The sequence below is a fragment of the Panicum hallii genome, chromosome 2 (assembly GCF_002211085.1).
Source record: "Panicum hallii strain FIL2 chromosome 2, PHallii_v3.1, whole genome shotgun sequence".
Taxonomy (NCBI): domain Eukaryota; kingdom Viridiplantae; phylum Streptophyta; class Magnoliopsida; order Poales; family Poaceae; genus Panicum; species Panicum hallii.
In genome coordinates this window covers 40,678-60,531 of record NC_038043.1, presented here as the reverse complement: position 1 = coordinate 60,531, position 19,854 = coordinate 40,678, and the positions used below count along the sequence as shown (strand labels likewise).

At 45.3% G+C, this 19,854-nt stretch overlaps 2 protein-coding genes and 1 pseudogene across 2 annotated transcripts; all 3 read right to left on the bottom strand.

The window, feature by feature from the left end:
• Positions 1-6,961: 6,961 nt before the first annotated feature.
• On the bottom strand, positions 6,962-7,981 carry LOC112879928 (annotated as a pseudogene).
• A 964-nt stretch (positions 7,982-8,945) lies between these two features.
• LOC112880126 lies at positions 8,946-14,293 on the bottom strand. Its single transcript, XM_025944618.1, has 5 exons — positions 13,896-14,293; positions 13,691-13,806; positions 10,789-11,032; positions 9,485-10,615; positions 8,946-9,412 (listed from the first exon to the last, which is right to left on the bottom strand). The coding sequence occupies exons 1-5, from the start codon at positions 14,190-14,192 to the stop codon at positions 9,215-9,217; spliced, it is 1,986 nt and encodes a 661-aa protein (XP_025800403.1). The 5' UTR covers positions 14,193-14,293; the 3' UTR covers positions 8,946-9,214.
• A 375-nt stretch (positions 14,294-14,668) lies between these two features.
• On the bottom strand, positions 14,669-18,357 carry LOC112881666 (sulfoquinovosyl transferase SQD2-like). The gene is made up of 9 exons (XM_025946457.1): positions 17,609-18,357; positions 17,383-17,500; positions 17,232-17,305; positions 16,656-16,711; positions 16,496-16,579; positions 16,334-16,421; positions 16,123-16,200; positions 15,687-15,743; positions 14,669-15,603 (listed from the first exon to the last, which is right to left on the bottom strand). The coding sequence occupies exons 1-9, from the start codon at positions 18,007-18,009 to the stop codon at positions 15,087-15,089; spliced, it is 1,473 nt and encodes a 490-aa protein (XP_025802242.1). The 5' UTR covers positions 18,010-18,357; the 3' UTR covers positions 14,669-15,086.
• Positions 18,358-19,854: the final 1,497 nt, after the last annotated feature.

The following is a 19,854-nucleotide window of genomic DNA, read 5'->3' as shown; positions in this document are numbered from 1 at the left end:
TGCATAGTGGAAGACATGCTGTCACTGTTGGGTCGATTCCCGCTGTCAGGCGATGGGGCTATGTTGACCCGCCGCGCTGTAGCTTCCGCGCACACTGTAGCAGCGCACGCCTCAGCTCTCCTACAGTAGATCAAAATTACCCTTTGCTCCTGCGCGCGGCGTGGTGATGTGACTATACACCGCCTGCCCGCGCAGAGCATGGTGACGCGACGCGCCGCCTCGGTAACAGGCGGGCTTACCGTGGTGTCAGCATACCTACCCGACGTGTCAGTGGGCAGCCCACGCCCTATCACGGGCACGCACAGCCCCCCTACCCGCATTTAATGTGGTAGTTGGGTTGGCATCCCGCGGAAGGCTTACTGCCACCGGACACATGGCAGATCTGGCCTAAAAACCGCTTCCTCAGGTGCACGTGGCGGCTCCGGACCTCCTCCCCGGGGGAAGGGAGGTCCGGGCCCCCGAGGCTGGCCCAGTAGCACAGGCCCCCAGGGGGTCCGGCTCCCACACGTGGCGGCACCGGACCCCCCGTGGAGGTTTGGGCCCGCGGTGACCGTTCCTGAGCGCCTTGTCCATGTGGGTACATGGAGGCACCGGACCTGCCAGAGCACGGGGGGAAGTCCGGAGACCGTGATCCCAGCTATCAGGCCCGTGCCGTACGCCCGTCACCCAATGGCTTAGGGCGAAGTTACAGATAGCCTCGCACCCTTTGGGTTGGACACCCTAGTAGGAGGTGTCCCTGTCCGTATGTACCGACAATTTCCTTGTTCTTACATGCTCGAGACTAATGATATGATCCTAGGTTTTCTCTTTCACAACATAAAACTTTATGTCCATGTGCTTGGCACCATCACTTGACTTATTATTGTGAGCGTAAAACACTGCTAGCTCATTGTCGTAGTACATCTTGAGTGGTCTTTGAATGATGTCGACCACTTTTAACCCGGGTACAAATTTTTTTAAACTCGGCATACATTGTTGATGATGCTGTGACGGTTTGCTTGGAGCTTTTCCACTATATAACTCCTTTGCGAGAGTGAAAACATGACCTAATGTGGATTTTCTATCATCTACATCTTCCGCAAAATCTGAATCTGAATGCTCTTCTATCTCTAGGGAATCAGATTTTCTGTATGTTAGCATGAGACCTTTCGTGCCTTGCATATAGAGTAAAGTTTTCTTTACCATTTTCAAGTGTTCTATTCCTGAATTATCCTGATATCTGCCAAGTATCCCTGTAACAAATGCTAAGTCAGGGTGTGTACATACTTGAGCGTATTGTAAGCTTCCAATAGCTGAAGCATAATGAACCACTTTCGTTTGATCGATCTCATATTGGTTTCTCGGACATTTAAATTTTCCAGAACTATCGCCCTTGACTATGGGAGCAGGTATTGGCTTTGCATACTATATTTCTTTAGAATCTTTTCTAAGCATGCCTTTTGCGATAATCCTAAAACCCCCTTTCTTCTATCTTAGTCTATTCCTAATATGAATCAAGCTTCACCGAGATCTTCCATATTAAAATTTGAGGATAAGAACTTCTTCGTCTCCTATAGCAGATTAACATCACTACTAGCATCATCTACATAAAGGATTAGGATTCATTTTTCCCATTCTTGAACTTGTATAAACACGATTGTTCTCCTCATTCTCTTTAAATGGATTGTGGAATGTAAACGTTTTCATATAAATCATGTTAAGGATTGTCGTCTTAACATCCATTTGATATGGACGTAACTCTAAATCGTAATGTGCTACTAACGCCATCATGGTTCTCATTATAATCTATTAGCGTGAGATTGGAGAATCATAATGTTAAGAATCTTTGCATGAGACTGGAGAAAATATCTCATTATAATCTATTCCTTCTCTTAGCGTGAAGCCTTTCCCCACAAGTCGCCCTTTATATCTTTCTACATTCCTTTGGAGTCACATTTTCTTTTGTAGACCTATTTATAGCCTACTGTCTTGGCTCCTTTAGAAATTTTTTCTAATTTCCAAACTTTGTTGGTACTCATTGACCTCATCTCATCTTGCATAGCTTCAAGCCACTTCAACGAGTGAGCGCTTCTCATGTCTTATTTAAATGAGGTGGGATCACCCTCCATTTGAATTTCTTCGCTAACATGGACTTCGTAGTCTTTAGAGATAGCTGGTTTTCTAGTTCTTGAGATCTTCTAGACCTTCAATTGGCACTTCTTGCGTGTGGGGCTGTTGTTGTTCTTCCTCTTGTACGACAATGGGTTCTATAGGATCCTGAACAACAGGTCCCTCATCTTCATTCATTATTGCCACGGGAGGACTAACAATATAAATGATAACTTTTTGACACCGTAGTATCCTATAGTGTCGGTGCAGCAGCAGCAAGTATCGACAAGAATGTTTCCTGAATCATCGGAGTAGGTACATGTACCCACTTCTTCTCAACACTAATTTCTCGTGCTACCATGCTCCCCTAACCATCTCGTCCTCCAAGAAGACGGCGTGTCTCGCTTCTACGAACTTTGTATGTCTATCAGGACAATATAAATGATAACTTTTTGACTCATCTGTATAGCCAATAAAATGGCAACTGACCATATTGGGATCTAGCTTCCCAATGTTTAGGTTAAACACTTTTGCCTCAGCTGGACAACCCTACACATGTAAATAATTTAATATGGGTTTTCTTTCTATTCATAACTTATACGGTGTTTTTGGCACCGACTTACTTGGTACTCGATTAAGAATGTGAGCGGTGGATTTTAGTGCCTCCATCCACAAACTTATCGGTAAAGTGGAGTAACTTATCATACTTCTCACCATATCCATTAAGGTCCGTTCTGCTGAGACTCGCCCGGTGTAGAGTATATGCCATTTTTCTGTAAAAGCCTTGCAAAAGGTCCAGGAACTTGACCATGTGGGGTATGTCGACCCCACACACACACACACAGTCGAATCTTACTATTTTAATCTTTAAATCATGCTAATTCTCTACTTCAGCCTTAAATATCTTGAATTTATCCAACGCTTATGATCTTTCTTTAGTTGGATAAATATAGTCATAACACGAATAATCATCCGTAAACATTCTGAATGAATCATAACCGTCCACAGTCTTTACGGGAAATGGACCACCAATATTAGCGTGTATGATTTCCAAAACCCATGCACTTCGTTTGGTTCCTTTCTTAATTTGTTTAACGTACTTTCCCTTAATGCGATCGATGCAATATTCTGTATCGGAAAAATCTAGAGGATGCAGAATTTCCTCTTTGATCAATCGTTCAATTCTCCCCCTCGAAATATAGCCTAAATGATAGTGCCATAATTTCGCGGATGTTTTGTTATCGCATCATTTGCGATTGCTTAGTACATTCATAGTCGAGGAAGACTCATTCTTTTCTTCATTGCATACAACATTCACATTCTCATGCATAGATAACATATAGAGCTTGTCTTATCGAAAGGCAAGACCAATACACTTATTATTAAACTTAATCATATATTGTTCTTTACCAAAATGGCAATCAAATCCATAATCGGCTAAACATGAAACTGAAATTAAATTTCTACTCAAACGGGGTACATAGAGCACATTGTGTAAATGAAGTATGAAGCTATTATTCAATTCTAATGGGAGTTATCCTATCGCTTCAACTTCAGCCTTGACGCCGTTGGCGACTCTAAGCCTTCTTTTTCCTTTCTGAAGGATCCTCCTCTTATGAAATCCCTGTAAAGAATTAGAAATATGAATAGTTGCACCTGAATCAATCCACCAAGTAGATTCTAAATAACTTAAATACAAGGACTCATCTAAGAACGTAATAATCTCCTCACCCTTTCTCATCAGATGCTTCGGGAACTCTGAACAATCCTTCTGGTAGTGTCCCCTCTTCTCGCACCACTTGCATTGGTCCTTGTGTCGGTGTTTTATCGCCACACCCACCGAGGGATACCCCGAGATGGTGAGTTTGTAGGTAGGGTGTCACCAAGATCAAGAACTCGAGGGTGCAAGGAACACAAAATTTAGACAGGTTCGGACCACCGAGAGCGTAATACCCTACGTCCTATGTGGTTTGTATTGACTTAGGTGGTGATCGGGTGATTTCCTGGGTGATTGTTGCATGAGGCACGAGTTGTCCCTCATGCTCCCTACTTAAGGAGGGTCCCTATCCGCCCTTATATAGTCTGAGGGGATAGGGTTATATGGAAGTCCTAGTCGGATACGAGTCCTAGAGTCCTACCCGAGTACTTTTCTGGTAGTTCCCTACTACATCGACTAGTTTTACTACTGTATGAATAGTTCTACTACGCTACGAGTACTTACAACTAGTTTAGGGTGTGGAAAATATCCCACCCCTTATCCTATAAGATGTGGGCCATGTGCGTAATTCCGTAGGCCCGGATCTGACACCTTGTCCATTACCTTTTCATAATGGTTCTATCTAGGATGGTGATCCTTTTGTGGGGCTCTTGCATGTGTCTTATAAGAGGAGCCTCTGTTCCACTGAGGTTTCCCTTGTGGTTTAGCATTCTTGTCATGATAGCTCTCTTCTTGTTTTGCTTCACATAGTTAACGGAATCACCATGTGAGCCCTTAAATCTCTCTTCTTCTTGAACACACATGGCAATGAGCTTCTCAATGTCTCACTTCTCTGACTGTAAGTTGTAATTAACTTCAAAAGAATCATACTTTTTAGGCAAGGAGGCAAAAACCAAGTGAACTAGGAACTCAGTCTCGAGCTCCACGTCCATAGGCTTAAGCCTTTGAAGAGCTTACAACCAATATTTTTTAGTATGTGCTCTCTTATCCCTCCACTGGTGTATTTTTCAGTGATTAATCTCTTAATAAGAGTGCTTGAATAAGCCTTTGAAGAGCCAACAAACTGACTCTCCATATTTTTAAGATACTCAACGGCGGTGGTACTTTCTGAGTTTGCTCCCCTTATGGCCTCCACAATGGAGCTCTTAATCACTATCAAACACTTGCGGTTCAACTGATCTCACTTGGCCTTATCAAGGTCATACTTCATTATGATCGGTGCTCACGCGTCCCAGCGATGCAGCAGGTCTTATTTTCTCCCCTCACTAGGTCCACAAGTTTAGTGGGACAGGGTGAGGTAAGTGCTAGATCAATGTCAGACTGCAAGTGCCATCTCAACCTTCTCTCTCCATGAGCTATAGTTTTCTTTCTTCATTGAGGTGCTCGATGGTCGAGATAAACGTTATTGGGTTGGAGCCTGAAAACAAAATTTAGAAAAGATTGAGAACATTTATAATAATAACACTTGCATACCTTAATTTAACGTTGGTCAAAATTAAAACATAAAATATTCACTACTATATTAATTCTACATCACCGTTAGTCAGAAATAAAACTAATGCATGAAAAACTTATAAATAAAATATTATAATATTGCTATCATCAATTTTGATCAGAAAAATAACAATATTATAATATACTTGAATAAAATATAACTACTCCTCCAATTAAATTATCCCGTTGGTTCTAATTTAATAAGAAGATAAACATAATCATTGCAGCAGAAATATGAAAAAAACTTGAAAACATACTTATTCATAAACATTTCTATGTGCTCATCTTCTCTCTAATAAATTTATCACGTTGGTGCAAATTTAATTAGAGATTAAAAACTAATTAAAAGGGCATCAAGGTTGCTTCTGAAAAAGAATAAAACTAAACTTCTACTGTGCTTTCTTTCTTCCGGCAAAGCGGCCCATGGCACACTCTCCGGCTCGGCCCGCTCTGCTCATGTGCACACGCGCGAGCTCCAGTAGCATGCGTTCGGCTCGGCCCAAAAGAGCCAGCCGCTCAGCCTGCTTGGCTCGGCCCAAGAACCAGCCAGCCGCTCGGCTCAACGCGTGCCCCGCGTCCTAGGCCGCAACTTGGGCCTCGGAAGGGAAAGCAATGCCCCACCTAGGCTCAAAGTCAGTCCATCGGCCGCTGGGCATTCCTGGCTGCCGATCTTCATCGAACGGCTGCCCGTCGTTGTTGCTAGAACAAAATCCTAGGCTAGCCTCCCAGAAACCCTAGGCCATTCCGCTTCCCTCCCCTTCACTCTTATCTCCAGACCGAGGCGAGCCGGCAACCGCCCATGGCGGCGGAGGAAGGTGTGGCCCCCGTGCGGCCTCTCGCCAGCGCGCGCGTTCCCCCGAGGGCGAGCGCGTCGCGGCCTCGCGAGGAGCCCCTTGGCCCGAATGCCAACGATGCAGTGGCGACAGCAGCTTGGTTCATCCTTCCCGCACTGCGGCAGTGAAGCGCCGGCGAACAGGCGCACCTCCCGCTCGGCGGTGGCGGGCGGTGGTGGTACTCGTAGGTAGGTCCTGCGGCTTTGACTCCCCTAGGGTTAGGGTTAGGGTTTTCGTTTGCTTCTTCGATTCTGGATCGAATTCTCCTCCTTCTACATTCTCTAGATCTTACCCATAACCGATCTACTCTCTAGATTGGGCATCTGATACCATTGATAGAATACATTACGGATCGCTAGGAGTAGATCTTCGGGTGTTTACATTAAGTCATGAACAAAATAGTGGTTCTTTTCATTACAACGAGAGAGAACAGAGGGACAGAGGGGGGGAGAGAGGTGCAGTGCCTTCGGGCTTGGTTGACGATGAAGCAGTGGCGTCCATGGTGTCGACGGCGGCGGCGTAGTCGACGTCGAGGTGGCCGGTGAGTCAGAGTAGTGGACGCAGGGGCGGTGGCGTGGACGTTGTCGACGATGGCGGCGCGGTGTAGAAAGTGGCGGTACTTCCCGTCGCTCACAGCGCCCTCGAGTAAATCAGTTAGGGTTTGCAGGTGGGTTTAGGAGCACAGCGAACCTTGGTGTGCATGCCTCCGCCCCCATCTCTGCTTTTTATGGCGCTTCGCGACGGGGCCGCAACCACGAGTTGGTTTTACGCCAACGATAAGGGGGCGAGTCAGGGGTCTAACTCGATCGTTGGACCTGGTCGGAGATATCTAACAGTACCATTTGGCAATCGAGAGGTTGACGACGAAGTTGATGACGCTGAGCACCGAGAGCAGCCAGAAGAAGTCGTCACGTGCCCCCGGTTGAGCTTGTCGGGGATCCACCTGAGGCCACCGTTCCTGGTGGTGACGGCCGTGACGATGGACACCAGCAGCGCGCTCAGGTAGCTGCCGAGCGTCGATGACGTGAGCGAGAGCGCGGTGGCGCGGTGCCCATGCTCCTCACATGGCGTCGGGCGCCTCGTCGTAGAAGAAGTTGAGATCTGACCGACGAACGTGGATGAAGTACTGCGGCAGCTGCCAGAAGATGGAGATGGGCAGGTAGTCGTCGAGTCCAGCATGCCGTGCGACGCCGCCAAGCCGAGCCTGGCCACCTCCAGCGCCCCGGCGGCGAGCATGGACAGCACGGACACGGCCTCGCCGATGCCCATGCGCTGGAGCTGGGTGAAGTCGCGCGGGTGGCCCGTCCAGCACCGCGCGGTGGGGACGATGAGCCGGTCGTAGGCCGCCGCCCAGGCGATGACGCTGAGGGTGTCGAAGATGCATGGACAGCGACGCCGAGGGGATCTTAAAGCCGCCGGAGCCCCCTATGCGCAGGTCGTCCAGCGTGTTGCCCTGCAGCACGAACATGGCGCTCATCTGGCTGTACGCCGCCGCCATCACGATGCCGCTCGCCCACACGGGTCCGGCAGCAGCCGCACCACGCTCGAGCTCCACCTGCGTCATCGTGCACAGCCGGCACGGGTTGTCATCGTCGCTGGTCGTCGCCACTGTGGCCCTGTCGTCCAGCCACCGGAACTGCCTCATGGAGCAGGGACGGGTTCGCGGGAAGAGCAGCCACCGGCGCCCTCTTCCTCTAGGCCGCGACCACCACCTGCAGTATCCGGGTGAGCGGGCTGCCCACCGGCCTCTGGTGCCTATAGAGCCTGCTCCCCAGCAAGAAGCTGCGGGCGGCGGCGGCGGCCATGGCAGCGGCGGAGATGCCAAAGCCCAGCCCCAGGCGACGTTCATATAAGAAAGTTATATATAACACTAGACTTTTTTGGTATTAGTTCTTTCTTCGCGGAACTACGATGAACTTGTTGGAGACAAATCGACAGTGGTACAAGTACTTAATACGCAAATTTAAATCAATTATTTAAGCATCTTATTGACCTCAAATATAAAAAACTTCAAACTACAAATAAAAAAGCTTCAAACTACAAAGTTGCAAGAGATACAATTTTTATATAAAAATTATCTTCATCCGAGTTTGTATGAAAAAATATGATTTTTCTAAGATAAGATCTTATCGCGCCAGCGGGAGTGGCGTGAAGACTGAAGTAGAGGTGATAATACATCATGACCTTAGTGGTCTCTTCACAGTCCAACTTGGCTCTTGTAGCTCGAAATTATATAAGATTAGAGTCCGACAGTCTGACTATTAAATTATCTAGGCTAAATTTTAATCCTTTTACCACCCTTAAACGTGATAAAGAAACCGATCAGCTTAACATGAAACCCTTGCACGAGTGAGCTGTTTGCGTGATCTCTGGCCGGTGAATGGCTGGCTAAACTCTAAAACACGCTCCAACGTAGCGCTCCAATGTATATGGCACGACAACCTATTTTTATCAGTTTTTGTCATGCCACCGATGCGACAAAAAAATTAGATCTGTAAATATTTATTCCATGGATTATTTTAAATTTTTTAAATAAAATTTAAAAGAAGTTAAAAAGAATCATCCCCCCCCCCCCGGTGCCACCACCCGTCCATCTCTCTCGAATAGGAGCCCACTCCATGTTGTCACTGTTGATGAGATCTTGCTCACCTCCAAGGCTCCAACCCAAAACAAGTTAATTAGCTAGAGATTACGCGGTCTGAATATTAAACATCATGCGTGCCTCGTAAGACACGAAAATGTGAGCGTGCCTCGTACGGAACGAAAATGTACTTATAAAAGGAGATGCATATTAGATATTTTGAGACTAAAGGTGCATAAAACAAACGGCTAAAATAACTTTGGGGGTTCACAGTAAGTTTGACAAAACGAAGCAGAGTACGAACAACTAATTACACTTGCCAACCAGATACGCCTGCTGGCTGGGTTAAAAACATCTGCTCAGAGCATCGAATCACCAAATCCCTGAAAACCCTATTTACCACGGTGATGCAACTGGTGCTCAAAATATTACGACATTCCATACCAGCATCTAGCTAGCCGAAAACACCCCCTTTTTTCTCTTGTGCCAAACTGTTGCAAACTAAATTTTCTGGTAATGCTGTACATCACAGTCGATGCTGGTTTCATCATATTCTGAAAACGTTTCATAAGAATCATCCCCGCTTGAAACTTCATTCTCGGAGTACAGCTCCACGCCTCCAATCGCACTTCCAAACGCAGCAACACAAGATGTACCAAAATCTTTGTCCTCAGGGTCAGCATCAGCATGCTTGTTCACCTGTCAAACAGAGTAATAAGCCACAAGACAAGAAGATAAAATCAAGTTGATCGCCACCACCAGGTGTCTTACATTATTAGCGCGAGATATACTTTCTGGCAGGACCACAGGGAGAATGTTAGCTAACTGAGGATTGCTTGCAGGTGGTGCCGATGCTATGAGCCTCATTAGTGTTTCCCTTGCACTTCTCTCGACTAACGAGTCTGCTTCTGGCAGCAGAGGCTTCAAGCTAGGAAGCAGGGGAACTGCTGAGGATATTGAAGGACCACAACTCACCAGGTATGCCTGCCCTGCAGAACACACATCAATGACTGGGACATGCACAATAGGATCAGACATCAATGGCGTGAACGTTGGAACCTGTGAACCATGTAGGGGAATAAGTGGTGAAGTGGGAAGTGGCAGGTGAAGTAAAGGATCATGCAGTATCGATGGAAGATTAAGGGAAGGGAGATCAGTTGTATCCAGATTTGGAGACACTTCTGAACAAGGTTGCTGCTCATTTGCTACCAGAGAACTCAAAGGTGGTAGGGGTAATGGATCTACAGATGTAGCTGGCAGATGCAGAGGGGAAACGGTGTATTGCAGTGACGATGGACATGGCGGACACCAGCAATAGTAAGGCTTAAACTGCTTCTCCAAAGAAACCTCAGGTGGCGGACAAGTGCCAAGAGAGTAGATAGATGGCAACAGGGGAAATGAAAGAGGCAAGTCCAAAGGAACTGAGGTAACAATGTTCCTTGAACAATCTGCATCGCACTTCTCACTGGTAGAATCAGGGTTGATACTGCTTGATGTTAAATGATTTGTGTCAAGGGGAGCAATTGATGGGCTCGACCATTCCGCACGACGCTTCAATTTCTCTCTCCCGACAACCCTTGAACATGAAGCCCTTGGCACACCATCTTTAAAAGTGCCAGATCTGGGACTTAAGCTGGTTTGATAGACAGAGCTTGACTTCGTTGCATTACTTACAGAGGCACGAAACCTTGAAGTCTTGGAAACAGCTGATTGGAGCTGCAAATATTGATCATGCGATCTTGACGGACCCAGAAAGTCATTAAGTGATCCCAACGATTTGACGTCGCCAATACTTGATGCGAGAAGATAAGCATGTAAATGAGTGGCAAAAGCATCAAGTCGTGAATTGGAAATGCCAGTCAGATCAGAGAGTGTTGGTCTCCCGTCCAAAAGGTTTTTCATCTGCGCACACAAAACAAAGGAACAAGAATCCCAATCAGTGTGTGCATATCACTATGGACAAAATCATTTTCTGTACCATGTAGAAATAATACTTAGGTTCTGTAGTTTCTCTCTGAGGAAGACATAACTTTAGCAAATAACAGTTAACATCAAGGTTCTACATTTATACAAACCTTCGAAAGAAGTTCCATTCCATGTTCCTTTGACTTCTCAGCACACCAGTAGTAAAATACTTTAGACTCTGAAATTCTGACTAGGAAAGAGCGCCCAGAATTATCAGCTGATATTTCTTCAATCACAACTTCCATGCATTCAAAGCCGTTGCTCAATAGAGCTAGTTGCTCTGAATAACCATCATCACCAACAAAGGTAAGGCACATGCTAGATGACGGCAGAAGACCAAGGTTCAGCTTCCCTCTGCACAAAGAAAATGAGCATTCATGAGATCCATGAACAATTTTTCACCACATGGTATATTGTTTGCTCTGATAAAAGCATAGACAAGACAGCTGCTATGGTAAAAGAAAAGAAAAATATTTTGAACCACAGATCAGAAAAGATACTTCAATAGAAAAAAAGAAGTTAATAGAAAAGAGGTGCCAGTGCACACGTATCACATATGCAAGCATTAATATACACCAGCCACTAGTAAGGAAAAGTAAATAAACTAATTTTGCAATCTGTGAAACTGAATGACTCAGAAAAGGAAATTCGATATAATTAAAAGTAAAGCCTCATTGTCACTAATAAGGTGACATTACATACATCTATGTAAGAACTGAGTAACCTTGTTAAGGACCTTATAAAGTGGTAAAACATTGTCTTGAGGCCTAAGCTCACTAATAAATTATCAAAATAAAAACCCATAGGCTAGTGCAAATTCTTCACGCATGGCACCATTACATAGGCAATACATCTATGTTCCTCCAAAAGAAGTGTGCATGCCTCACTTGAGAGAATCCCTTTGAATACATCAAAACACATTGTTTGAGAACCTATTCTGAACAATAGCAGCAGATCTGCCTTTTCACTGGAAAGAGTTGTAAAAGTCTAGGAGCCTACTTGTTCAGCATTTTATTTTTCATGTGAGCTCATAGACAAATATACCTCGCAGGTGATAAGATAAGTGTAAGACCTTCCATAGACGTAACCTAGATATATAAAATAAATAAGGGCCACTAAATTGTGATTTTGCTTCTACATGAGCAAAACAACATATTTTGTAATTATGAAGGATCCCAAAAAGAAAAATGGTGAAGTACAAAAAACTACCCAGGGAAGTTACTACCAATAATCCCCATTAGGACTAAACCCAACAAATATGAAGTGAAAGATGGAACAAAAAAGGATCCAAAAGAAAAGGCACATAAGGAGTACCATAACAGAGAGTAAAACAAAAGCACAGTTATGAAAGACAGAATGTTTTACAGATGAAGTTGGCAAGCAAAGTATTTGGTTATAGAATGAGCACCAGTGTGGGCACAAATACATCTATTCAAGATGAACAAAGCACTAAATTATTGCACAAACTAATGATGCTAGATCATGTCCTGCAACAGCAAAACATTAAGATGGTAACTGCAGAACAACTTTGCAGCCAGCCATTAAAATATAGGAGTCATAATTAGGAATCCTGTTGATCAGTCTCACCAAACATAGCAGTACATGATTATTCATTATCAATGCAGGTAACAAATATTGCAAGGCCATGAAAGAAACTACCTTCTCTTTCCTCATATATCAGAGATTATGACACACGCCCAAATTACCTACAAATGAAAAGATAAATTTATTTGGCAGGATGAACAGTGCCATCACTAATAAGATGAATTATGTAACCCCAGAATCAACAAGCAAGTCATTCTAAGTCAGACGCAATAGTTGGAACAAACATTTCTTCTAGAAACTAACTAGGTGGCGTGAAGTAAAGAAAGGCACCACATACTACTAATATAAAAAACATAGAGGGTCAAAAAAAACATTAAAGGTAGTAAATACAGATTACTGAAGCACAGGACAAGACCTGCACGATCCACAGGTCAAACTGGAAAAAGTACAGTAATATGGAAAGGCCAGAAAACAAGCAAGGAGGAAATGAGAACAAATAATGAGCAGAGAAGAATGAAATTATTGTTTGAGTGTTGTAGATGGCAGTCCTCCAACATTTCATTGAATCATATCATGGCTTCAGTACTTGCAGGTTGGCACACCTAACTGAACTCATGTATCATGAAATCTAATAGTATGATAACGGTTGCACTAATATATTTCCATGCAATTAAAAACACGATCATATAGACCTGCGACCATTATTACCACATCATATAGATGCAGTGCCATGCTAATTTCCTGAAAGTACAAACAGAGAGACAGCAACAAGACCACTTGGTAGCTATGGAAGGACATATTAGTCAACAACATTTTCATTAAATGCGAAATTTATAAGATTTAGTATATTAACTGTAATGAACAACGCATCGCAGTGCCTTTACATGATGTCACAGGCTAGGTTGAGTGATATTTTTAAGAACAAATTAGCCCTTTCAAAAGTAAAATATGGAAGTTTAGGATCCTATGAGCAGCAATACAACTTTCTGAAGCAGTTATAAGAAGAATCAGGCTGTGTTCATGCTCAACTGGTGCAAACATACTGGAAAATCCATGTGTAGAAATATTTCAGGGCAACCTCCAAAGGAACCAATCTAAAGATCACAAACATGCTACTTATATGTGGCAAGAACAGACGTACGTTTAACATGCTACTTATGAGCGTGAGTTAACAGATTGGCTCTTTAAGATGGTAGTGGGAGTGGGTCCAAGTGCACCCATGAACGCAGTATAGCAGAAGGAGCTGACTAACATGTATAATATGTAAAGGCTAGCTGCAACCAAGAAGCATATACACGTTGAGAATCAAGGACGTTGGTAAACTATGCGAGATGCGAACGGTAATTTGAAACGTCAAGGATGCAATGAGCGAGATCATAAAACAACAGAACCAGGCGCTGCAATCTTAAGTCAACCCGCGTCCTTGTGTACTAGATGAAGCGAGAAAAGGATTGAGTGGCTACCAACCTAATGGGTGTTGGGCAGAGGAGGGCGCCGTCCCTCTGAACCTTGCCCACGCGCAGGGAGACGAGGGGAACGCACAGACATCGCGCGAGCATGCCGACCTCCGACACCTCGAAGTGCTGCACCGACGAAGCGCAGCGAGCAAAATTAACGAAAGAAGGAATGAATCCGTAAACCCTAAGCATCCTAGGAAGCAGGCTTAATTTACCTGCGCGAGGTGAGCGATGAAACGGTCGTCGGCGGCGGTGCAGGAGACGTTGAGGGTGAGGAGAGGCCTGAGGCGCTCGTCGGCGCGGCAAGCCCCCATGAGCTGCTGGCGTAGAGGAGGCGGCGGCGGCGGAGCACCCGACGACGGGTCGTCGCGTTCCGGTGGGGAAGTCTCCGGTTCGTCGCGTTCCGATCGGGTGGTCCACGGCTCGTCGGCGTCGGGGAAGGGACGGGATCCGGGCTCGGGCTCGGGCTCGGGCTCGGGCTCGAGCTCCTCCCTGGTGGGCGGCGGATCCATCGGGGAAGAGGAGGAGGAAGCTAGGGTTGGGTTGCGGGGAGCCTGCCTGCCTGGGAGCGACGCGAATAGGGTGTGGGGATTGATTGGGGGATGTGGGATTGGTTGGCTGGCTGCCAGGGGAGGAGGGGATAGATGAGATGGTCCCACACACCCAACGGAGAAAGATCACAGCACATACGCCAAGATCCGGATGCAGATATTTCTCCCACGCCCCTTCAGCCTTGCCTTTGTTTTTTTGTTTAAAAAAAAAGTTTTATCTACTCCTGAAAATTATATCTATGTTTTCTCATATTATTCGATTGGAGTTACATTATTTGACTGGAGCTTAGCTTTTGAAATTCTCTCAATGTAAGGACCTGTTTCGAATAAAGGAACGCAAAACAAAAAAGAACGCAGCAATGGGATTTGGCTGTACCGGCAAAACAGAGAAATAGAAGAATAATACGTGGACATGAAAAATCATATTCACACCATAATTGAGGCTGCTAATTAGAATGGACTTTTTTACCTTTTTTAATTGGAGTCCAGTGCTGGCACCTAACTTTACAATTGAGCACCTCGAGCGCCGTCATACATGTCCACGCATGTTCGTTCAAAGAAACATCTTTGCACACACAGACAGCCAGACACGCATAGAGAGGGCCAGAGAGAGGTATTCATTCATGTTTCCACACAGGGAGGGAGGGAGACCGATATATTACCAATTCTACCAATCTACCAGTCCTAAACCTAATACCGAGCGATCATCCATTCTTCAGTGTACTGGAACGCTGAACTTGAGCTTCCTTCCCTTCAATGTTGTTGAGCATCACGCATCCAATCAATCCACACCGCAGAAGCAGAAGCAGAAGCAGATGCACCGACCCAATATGCTCCAGAATGCTTCCTCTTCTTCTATGATTGCTTCGCGACGGTGTTGCCAGCCCCAGGCATCGTCGGCCTCAACAGCCTCCGGACCACCCACTGGACAGGCCTCAGCAGCTGTGCCCTCTTCTTGCGCCAGAACCAGATGGCAGCGCTGTACTGCTCATTCCGGATCTTCCTCGTCGCTGCTCGCCAGTCAAACTTCTCCATCTCCTTCCTGGCAGCCCTCCCCATCGCCTCTCGCAGCTCCTCGCATGACAAGAGACGCTCGATCTTGCTAACACAGTCATCAACATCCCCTGGTGTGTACAGAAAGCTGGTCTTCCCCTCCTGATCCTCTGGTATAATATCAGGTATTCCTCCAGCTCGAGCGCCAACTACCGGAACACCTGATGACATGGCCTCAAGCACCACAAACCCGAGCGTCTCTGACTCCGAAGGCATCACAAACACATCCCCACTGGCATATGCCTGCGATAGCTCTTCCCCCTGCAGCGTACCCGTGAACACTGCAGGCATACCTGAGAACATCTGCTCAAGCTCAGCCCTGCACAGAAAGACGATGATGAGAAAGAATCACATTTCCATCTTCCTAATAACCCACGAGGCTAACTACTTCTTTGGGCCAACCTGAATGGGCCATCTCCAATAAACGCAATTCTTGATCCTGGAAGTCGGTCCATGACTCTGCAAGATATCAAACCTCAATTCATCAGTAATGACATTTGGCAATCACGGGATAGGCCATCCTGGAAGATAATTAAAACAATGAAAAATCTTCTGCGAGTAGAAAACCAAGAGTAGTGCCAAGAAAACATTATTGTTAAGTAAGCACATAAGCAGTGAGGGTCTCCATAAAAGCTTAGAGTGACAGTGGTCCCAAGCAACTATAACCTGAAAAAAACTAATCAGTTTGTAGAACAAGCTTTTGGACAATTGCTGCGTTCAACAATTTGTGAACCTGTATCTCGTTGTTGACGACCCAGGTAAAAATTGCAGTTAACTGAATAATGCACCATCCAGCTTGTACAGTAGCATTAAAAAGTCATACACACCATGAGCTCACCTCTTAAGAAAATCCAAACTTTTCTCCACTCCTAAGCGTCCAACATACAATATTAGTGGCTTCTCTGGTTCACCATTACTGCTTGAAACGAAAAACACAACATGGAAGCACCACGTTGAGGCATATGTAAGAAAAAAATTGCTAATTGCAATAACCAGTCAAACATTAAAATGCAAAGATATAGAGTGAAGAGAAAAACGAAAATACATACGTCAGCCTTGAACGCATTTCCTTATTTCGGAAGCGAGGATGGAAGCTTTCTGAATCAACACCCTTGTTCCAAAGGCGTATCTTATTGGCTGGAAACACGAAACATCTGAGAGATGGTAGAAGTAAAAGAATATGAAACTACAGACAGAGTGGTTAAGTAAACCTGCTGTAACACGGGCAGCTTGAAGATCCCTGCCGATCGCAACCGACGGTACCAGTGTGAGATCTGCAGCTTGGTGCAAGAATTCTACAATTGGGAAACATAGCATCAGTTGACTAATCATGCAAATAATGTATTCCTGGAGCAAACGAGTGAAACTTACTAATGATTAGCCACATGGGCTTGACAAGCCAGCTGAACGTATATCTTGGTATATAACTGCCATAATCAAAAGAATCAGTTCTCCTTGCAGCCATGCATGTGAAACCATGATGCTAGGATACGATTCAAATAGGTGTCATCTCCAGAATGTCAATAAATCCACACAAAGTTTTTCAAGGAGCCTAGGATTATGTTGATCTGTAGGTTTGAGCCAAGATGACTCTGTTCTCTTCAAGTTGTCATTCTCTTGGTTATGAAATGTTCACATGCCTTCCCCCCCCCCCTTTTATTTGTCATAACCGTGGTTCTCAACAATGAATAAAGATAGATCGACATTTTCAATTCTCGTGCAGAATAGCTAAGAACAGAGACACTCAAGTTCTCTCGGTTATGAGAAGTGCACAGGCTTTTTTTATTTTTATTTTTTCAAATTGATGGTTCGACAGTGAACAAAAACAATGGGATGGGGGCAGCAGCATGCCAAGCGCACAAAATGTAACTGTGCCCCCCCCCCCCCCCCCCCACCCACACACACACAGTGATACTTTTTCCTTTGCCATTATGAATAGAAACTCACATTGGAACATGGGTGTGGTATGACATCACTAGAGGGACGCAGAGCAACTTTGCGATAATTAGCGCGCCAAATACCTGTAGTGGACAAAACAAGCAGGAAGCAGGTGAGCTAGAATGTATAGTGACTAATGTATGTAGTAGAAAGAAATTACCATAATCCCAGGGGAAGAGGCATGAATAATGTCTGGTTTGAATCTAGCAACTTCTCCGATGATTCGAGGGCTTAGCGCCAGCGACAGCGGAACCTTCTGATACCAGGGGCAAGGGAAGCTGCAAGCAAGCAAGAAGGGTACTCTGCCCTATTATTGGTGATAATTTGAGCAGCAGGATGCATAATAAGGGATTGGGGGCGGAGGGGGGGGGGGTAGAGGACCGGACCTCCAGGATCCAATCAGCTTGGCTCCGTGGAATTCTTGAGGCACGCCCTCGTGCGTGGTGACCACAATCACCTCGTCGCCCATCTCCCGGAGGTACTTGATGAAGTTCTGGAAGCGGTTCTTGTAGCCGGAGACGTAGGCGAAGGGCGAGGGCTCGACGAAGAGGGCGATGCGGCGGGGCCTGGACTCCGGCGCCGGCTGGTCGTCGTGGGCGGGCTCAGGCTCCAGGTCCGGATCGGGCATCCAGACGGAGGACGATGCGGCGGCGCACACAAGGGGGCGGGGCATGCTTCTTAATCTTAGGGGATACCGCCGGGAAGAGGAGGAGGAGGAGGAGGAGGAGGGAAAGGCCCTGGTAGGAAGAGAAGGCGGCGGCCTGGGCACGACGGCGGCGGCCGCCATGCTTGTTGTTCTGGGCCTGGAAGGGGACGCCTGTCAGGCCAGGTGGTGGCTCAAGTGCTGCTAGTACACTAGTAATTCAGCCGCCCACCACACCAACATAGGCACTACGCCGCCGCCATGCACGCTCGGCTGCAGCTACAAGACGCATCGCCGGCGGAATGGGAATGGAATCCAAGAAAATTAGTACACTACTACACTCCAGACAGTGAGTGGCTCGTGGGCTGGAGGAGGAGGAAGATGATACGTTTGTTTGTCGTTGCTAGGTGCCGGAGCCGAAGGAGCTGGAGCACCGAAAACTCAAAGAGCATATTCGTTTTGCCGGGATTAGCAGATGCTAGCCAGGATCATCTCATTCTCGTCCCAATCTGAGATTAGTTAGTTTTCGCGCGGTCGACGTGGCAGCAGCGAGCAACCTTATCCGCGTCCAACCAATCATCATGCTACTCTATGGTTTCCAGCATGCTGGCACCACGTCAGCATGCCACAAGATGCCATTTTGCCATTGCTGGGTGCTGGCTACGGGTAGGTCAGATCTAGTGCGGTGGAGCGGAACCGGAAAACCATCTCTCTCTCTCTTCATTTTTATTTACGTATCGTATTATATTTATTCTAAATTAAAATTAGCTAACTTTATCCAAATCTATAAAACAAATATAGCAACAATTACACTATCTAACATATGCACTATCAACGTATACTTCATGGTGGATTCAATTAAACAAATTTGGTATTGTAAATATTATTTTTTCTATAAATTTGGTCAAAGTTAGATAAATTTGACTTAAGACAAACCTAATACGACATGTAAATAAAGACAGAGTGAGTAGGAGTATTAACACATAGACTAATGACAAAATAAATTTCAAAACCCTAGTCTTGTTCGCGAATCTATTAAATCTAATTAGTCCGTGATTAGCTCATATGATGCTACATGTGCTAATTATGAATTAATTAGATTTAATAGATTAGTCTCTTCAATAAGCCTAGACTTATGTATTTAGTTTTATAATTAACTTATGTTTAACTTTTTAATTGGTATCGAAATATTCAGTGTGATATGGTTTAAAATAAACCTAGGAAACTAAACACCATAGTTACATCCACATCCGCAATTGCTAACGGGTAAATTTTACAACCGTAGCCGTTGGATACTTATTGGGAGCTGGACACCCACTATATTTGCTCAAAAAACTCAAACACATGTAAAATATGCAATATGATTATGTAAATATAGTCAAATTTGGCACTCAAAATAAAACTTGTGCAAGATACGAAAGTAGGAAGTCAAAAGCTGCTTGGTCGGTCGGAGCAAGGCGCCGGGGTGCATGCACGATGGGCTGGAGCGATGCCGCAGGGTCAGAGCAAGGCTGCTAGGGTGCGGCGTAGCGGGCGGGGCCAAGCAGAGCGACGGTGGGGTGTAGCGCAGTGGGCCGGTAATGAAGGCGTGGGTGCCGTGCATCGCAGCTCAGCTCAGCGCAGCGACGCCGCGACATTGTGAGGGAAGAGGAGGAGCTGATAAGGAAGAAAGAGAAGGAAAAAAAAAAGAGAGAAAGAGATAGGGTTATAAGGAATGGGAGAGGAGGAAAAGAGAAAACTGCATTGATCAAGAAAAAAGTACGAGCGATAATAAGTACTTTCTCCGTATCAAAATATTTATCGCTGTTGACTTCTTCTTATAATTATAACCATTCGTCTTATTCAAAAAATTATATAAATACCATGTAATTTGTTTGTGATGTACTTTACTATTAAAGATATTTTTAAGCATAACTTAATTTTTTTATATTTATAATAAATTTTTGAATAAGACGAATGGTCAAAGTTGTAAGAAAAAGTCGACGGTGA

Coding starts and splice junctions, on each gene's coding strand:
- LOC112880126 (XM_025944618.1), bottom strand. CDS start 14,192: ATGGATCCGCCGCCCACCAGGGAGGAGCTCGAGCCCGAGCCCGAGCCC. Junction 13,807..13,895: donor TCATCGCTCACCTCGCGCAG/GTAAATTAAGCC, acceptor TCGTCGGTGCAG/CACTTCGAGGTGTCGGAGGT. Junction 10,616..10,788: donor GAATGGAACTTCTTTCGAAG/GTTTGTATAAAT, acceptor TTGTGTGCGCAG/ATGAAAAACCTTTTGGACGG.
- LOC112881666 (XM_025946457.1), bottom strand. CDS start 18,009: ATGGCGGCCGCCGCCGTCGTGCCCAGGCCGCCGCCTTCTCTTCCTACC. Junction 17,501..17,608: donor AAGCTGATTGGATCCTGGAG/GTCCGGTCCTCT, acceptor GCTTGCTTGCAG/CTTCCCTTGCCCCTGGTATC. Junction 16,201..16,333: donor GAAATGCGTTCAAGGCTGAC/GTATGTATTTTC, acceptor CGTTTCAAGCAG/TAATGGTGAACCAGAGAAGC.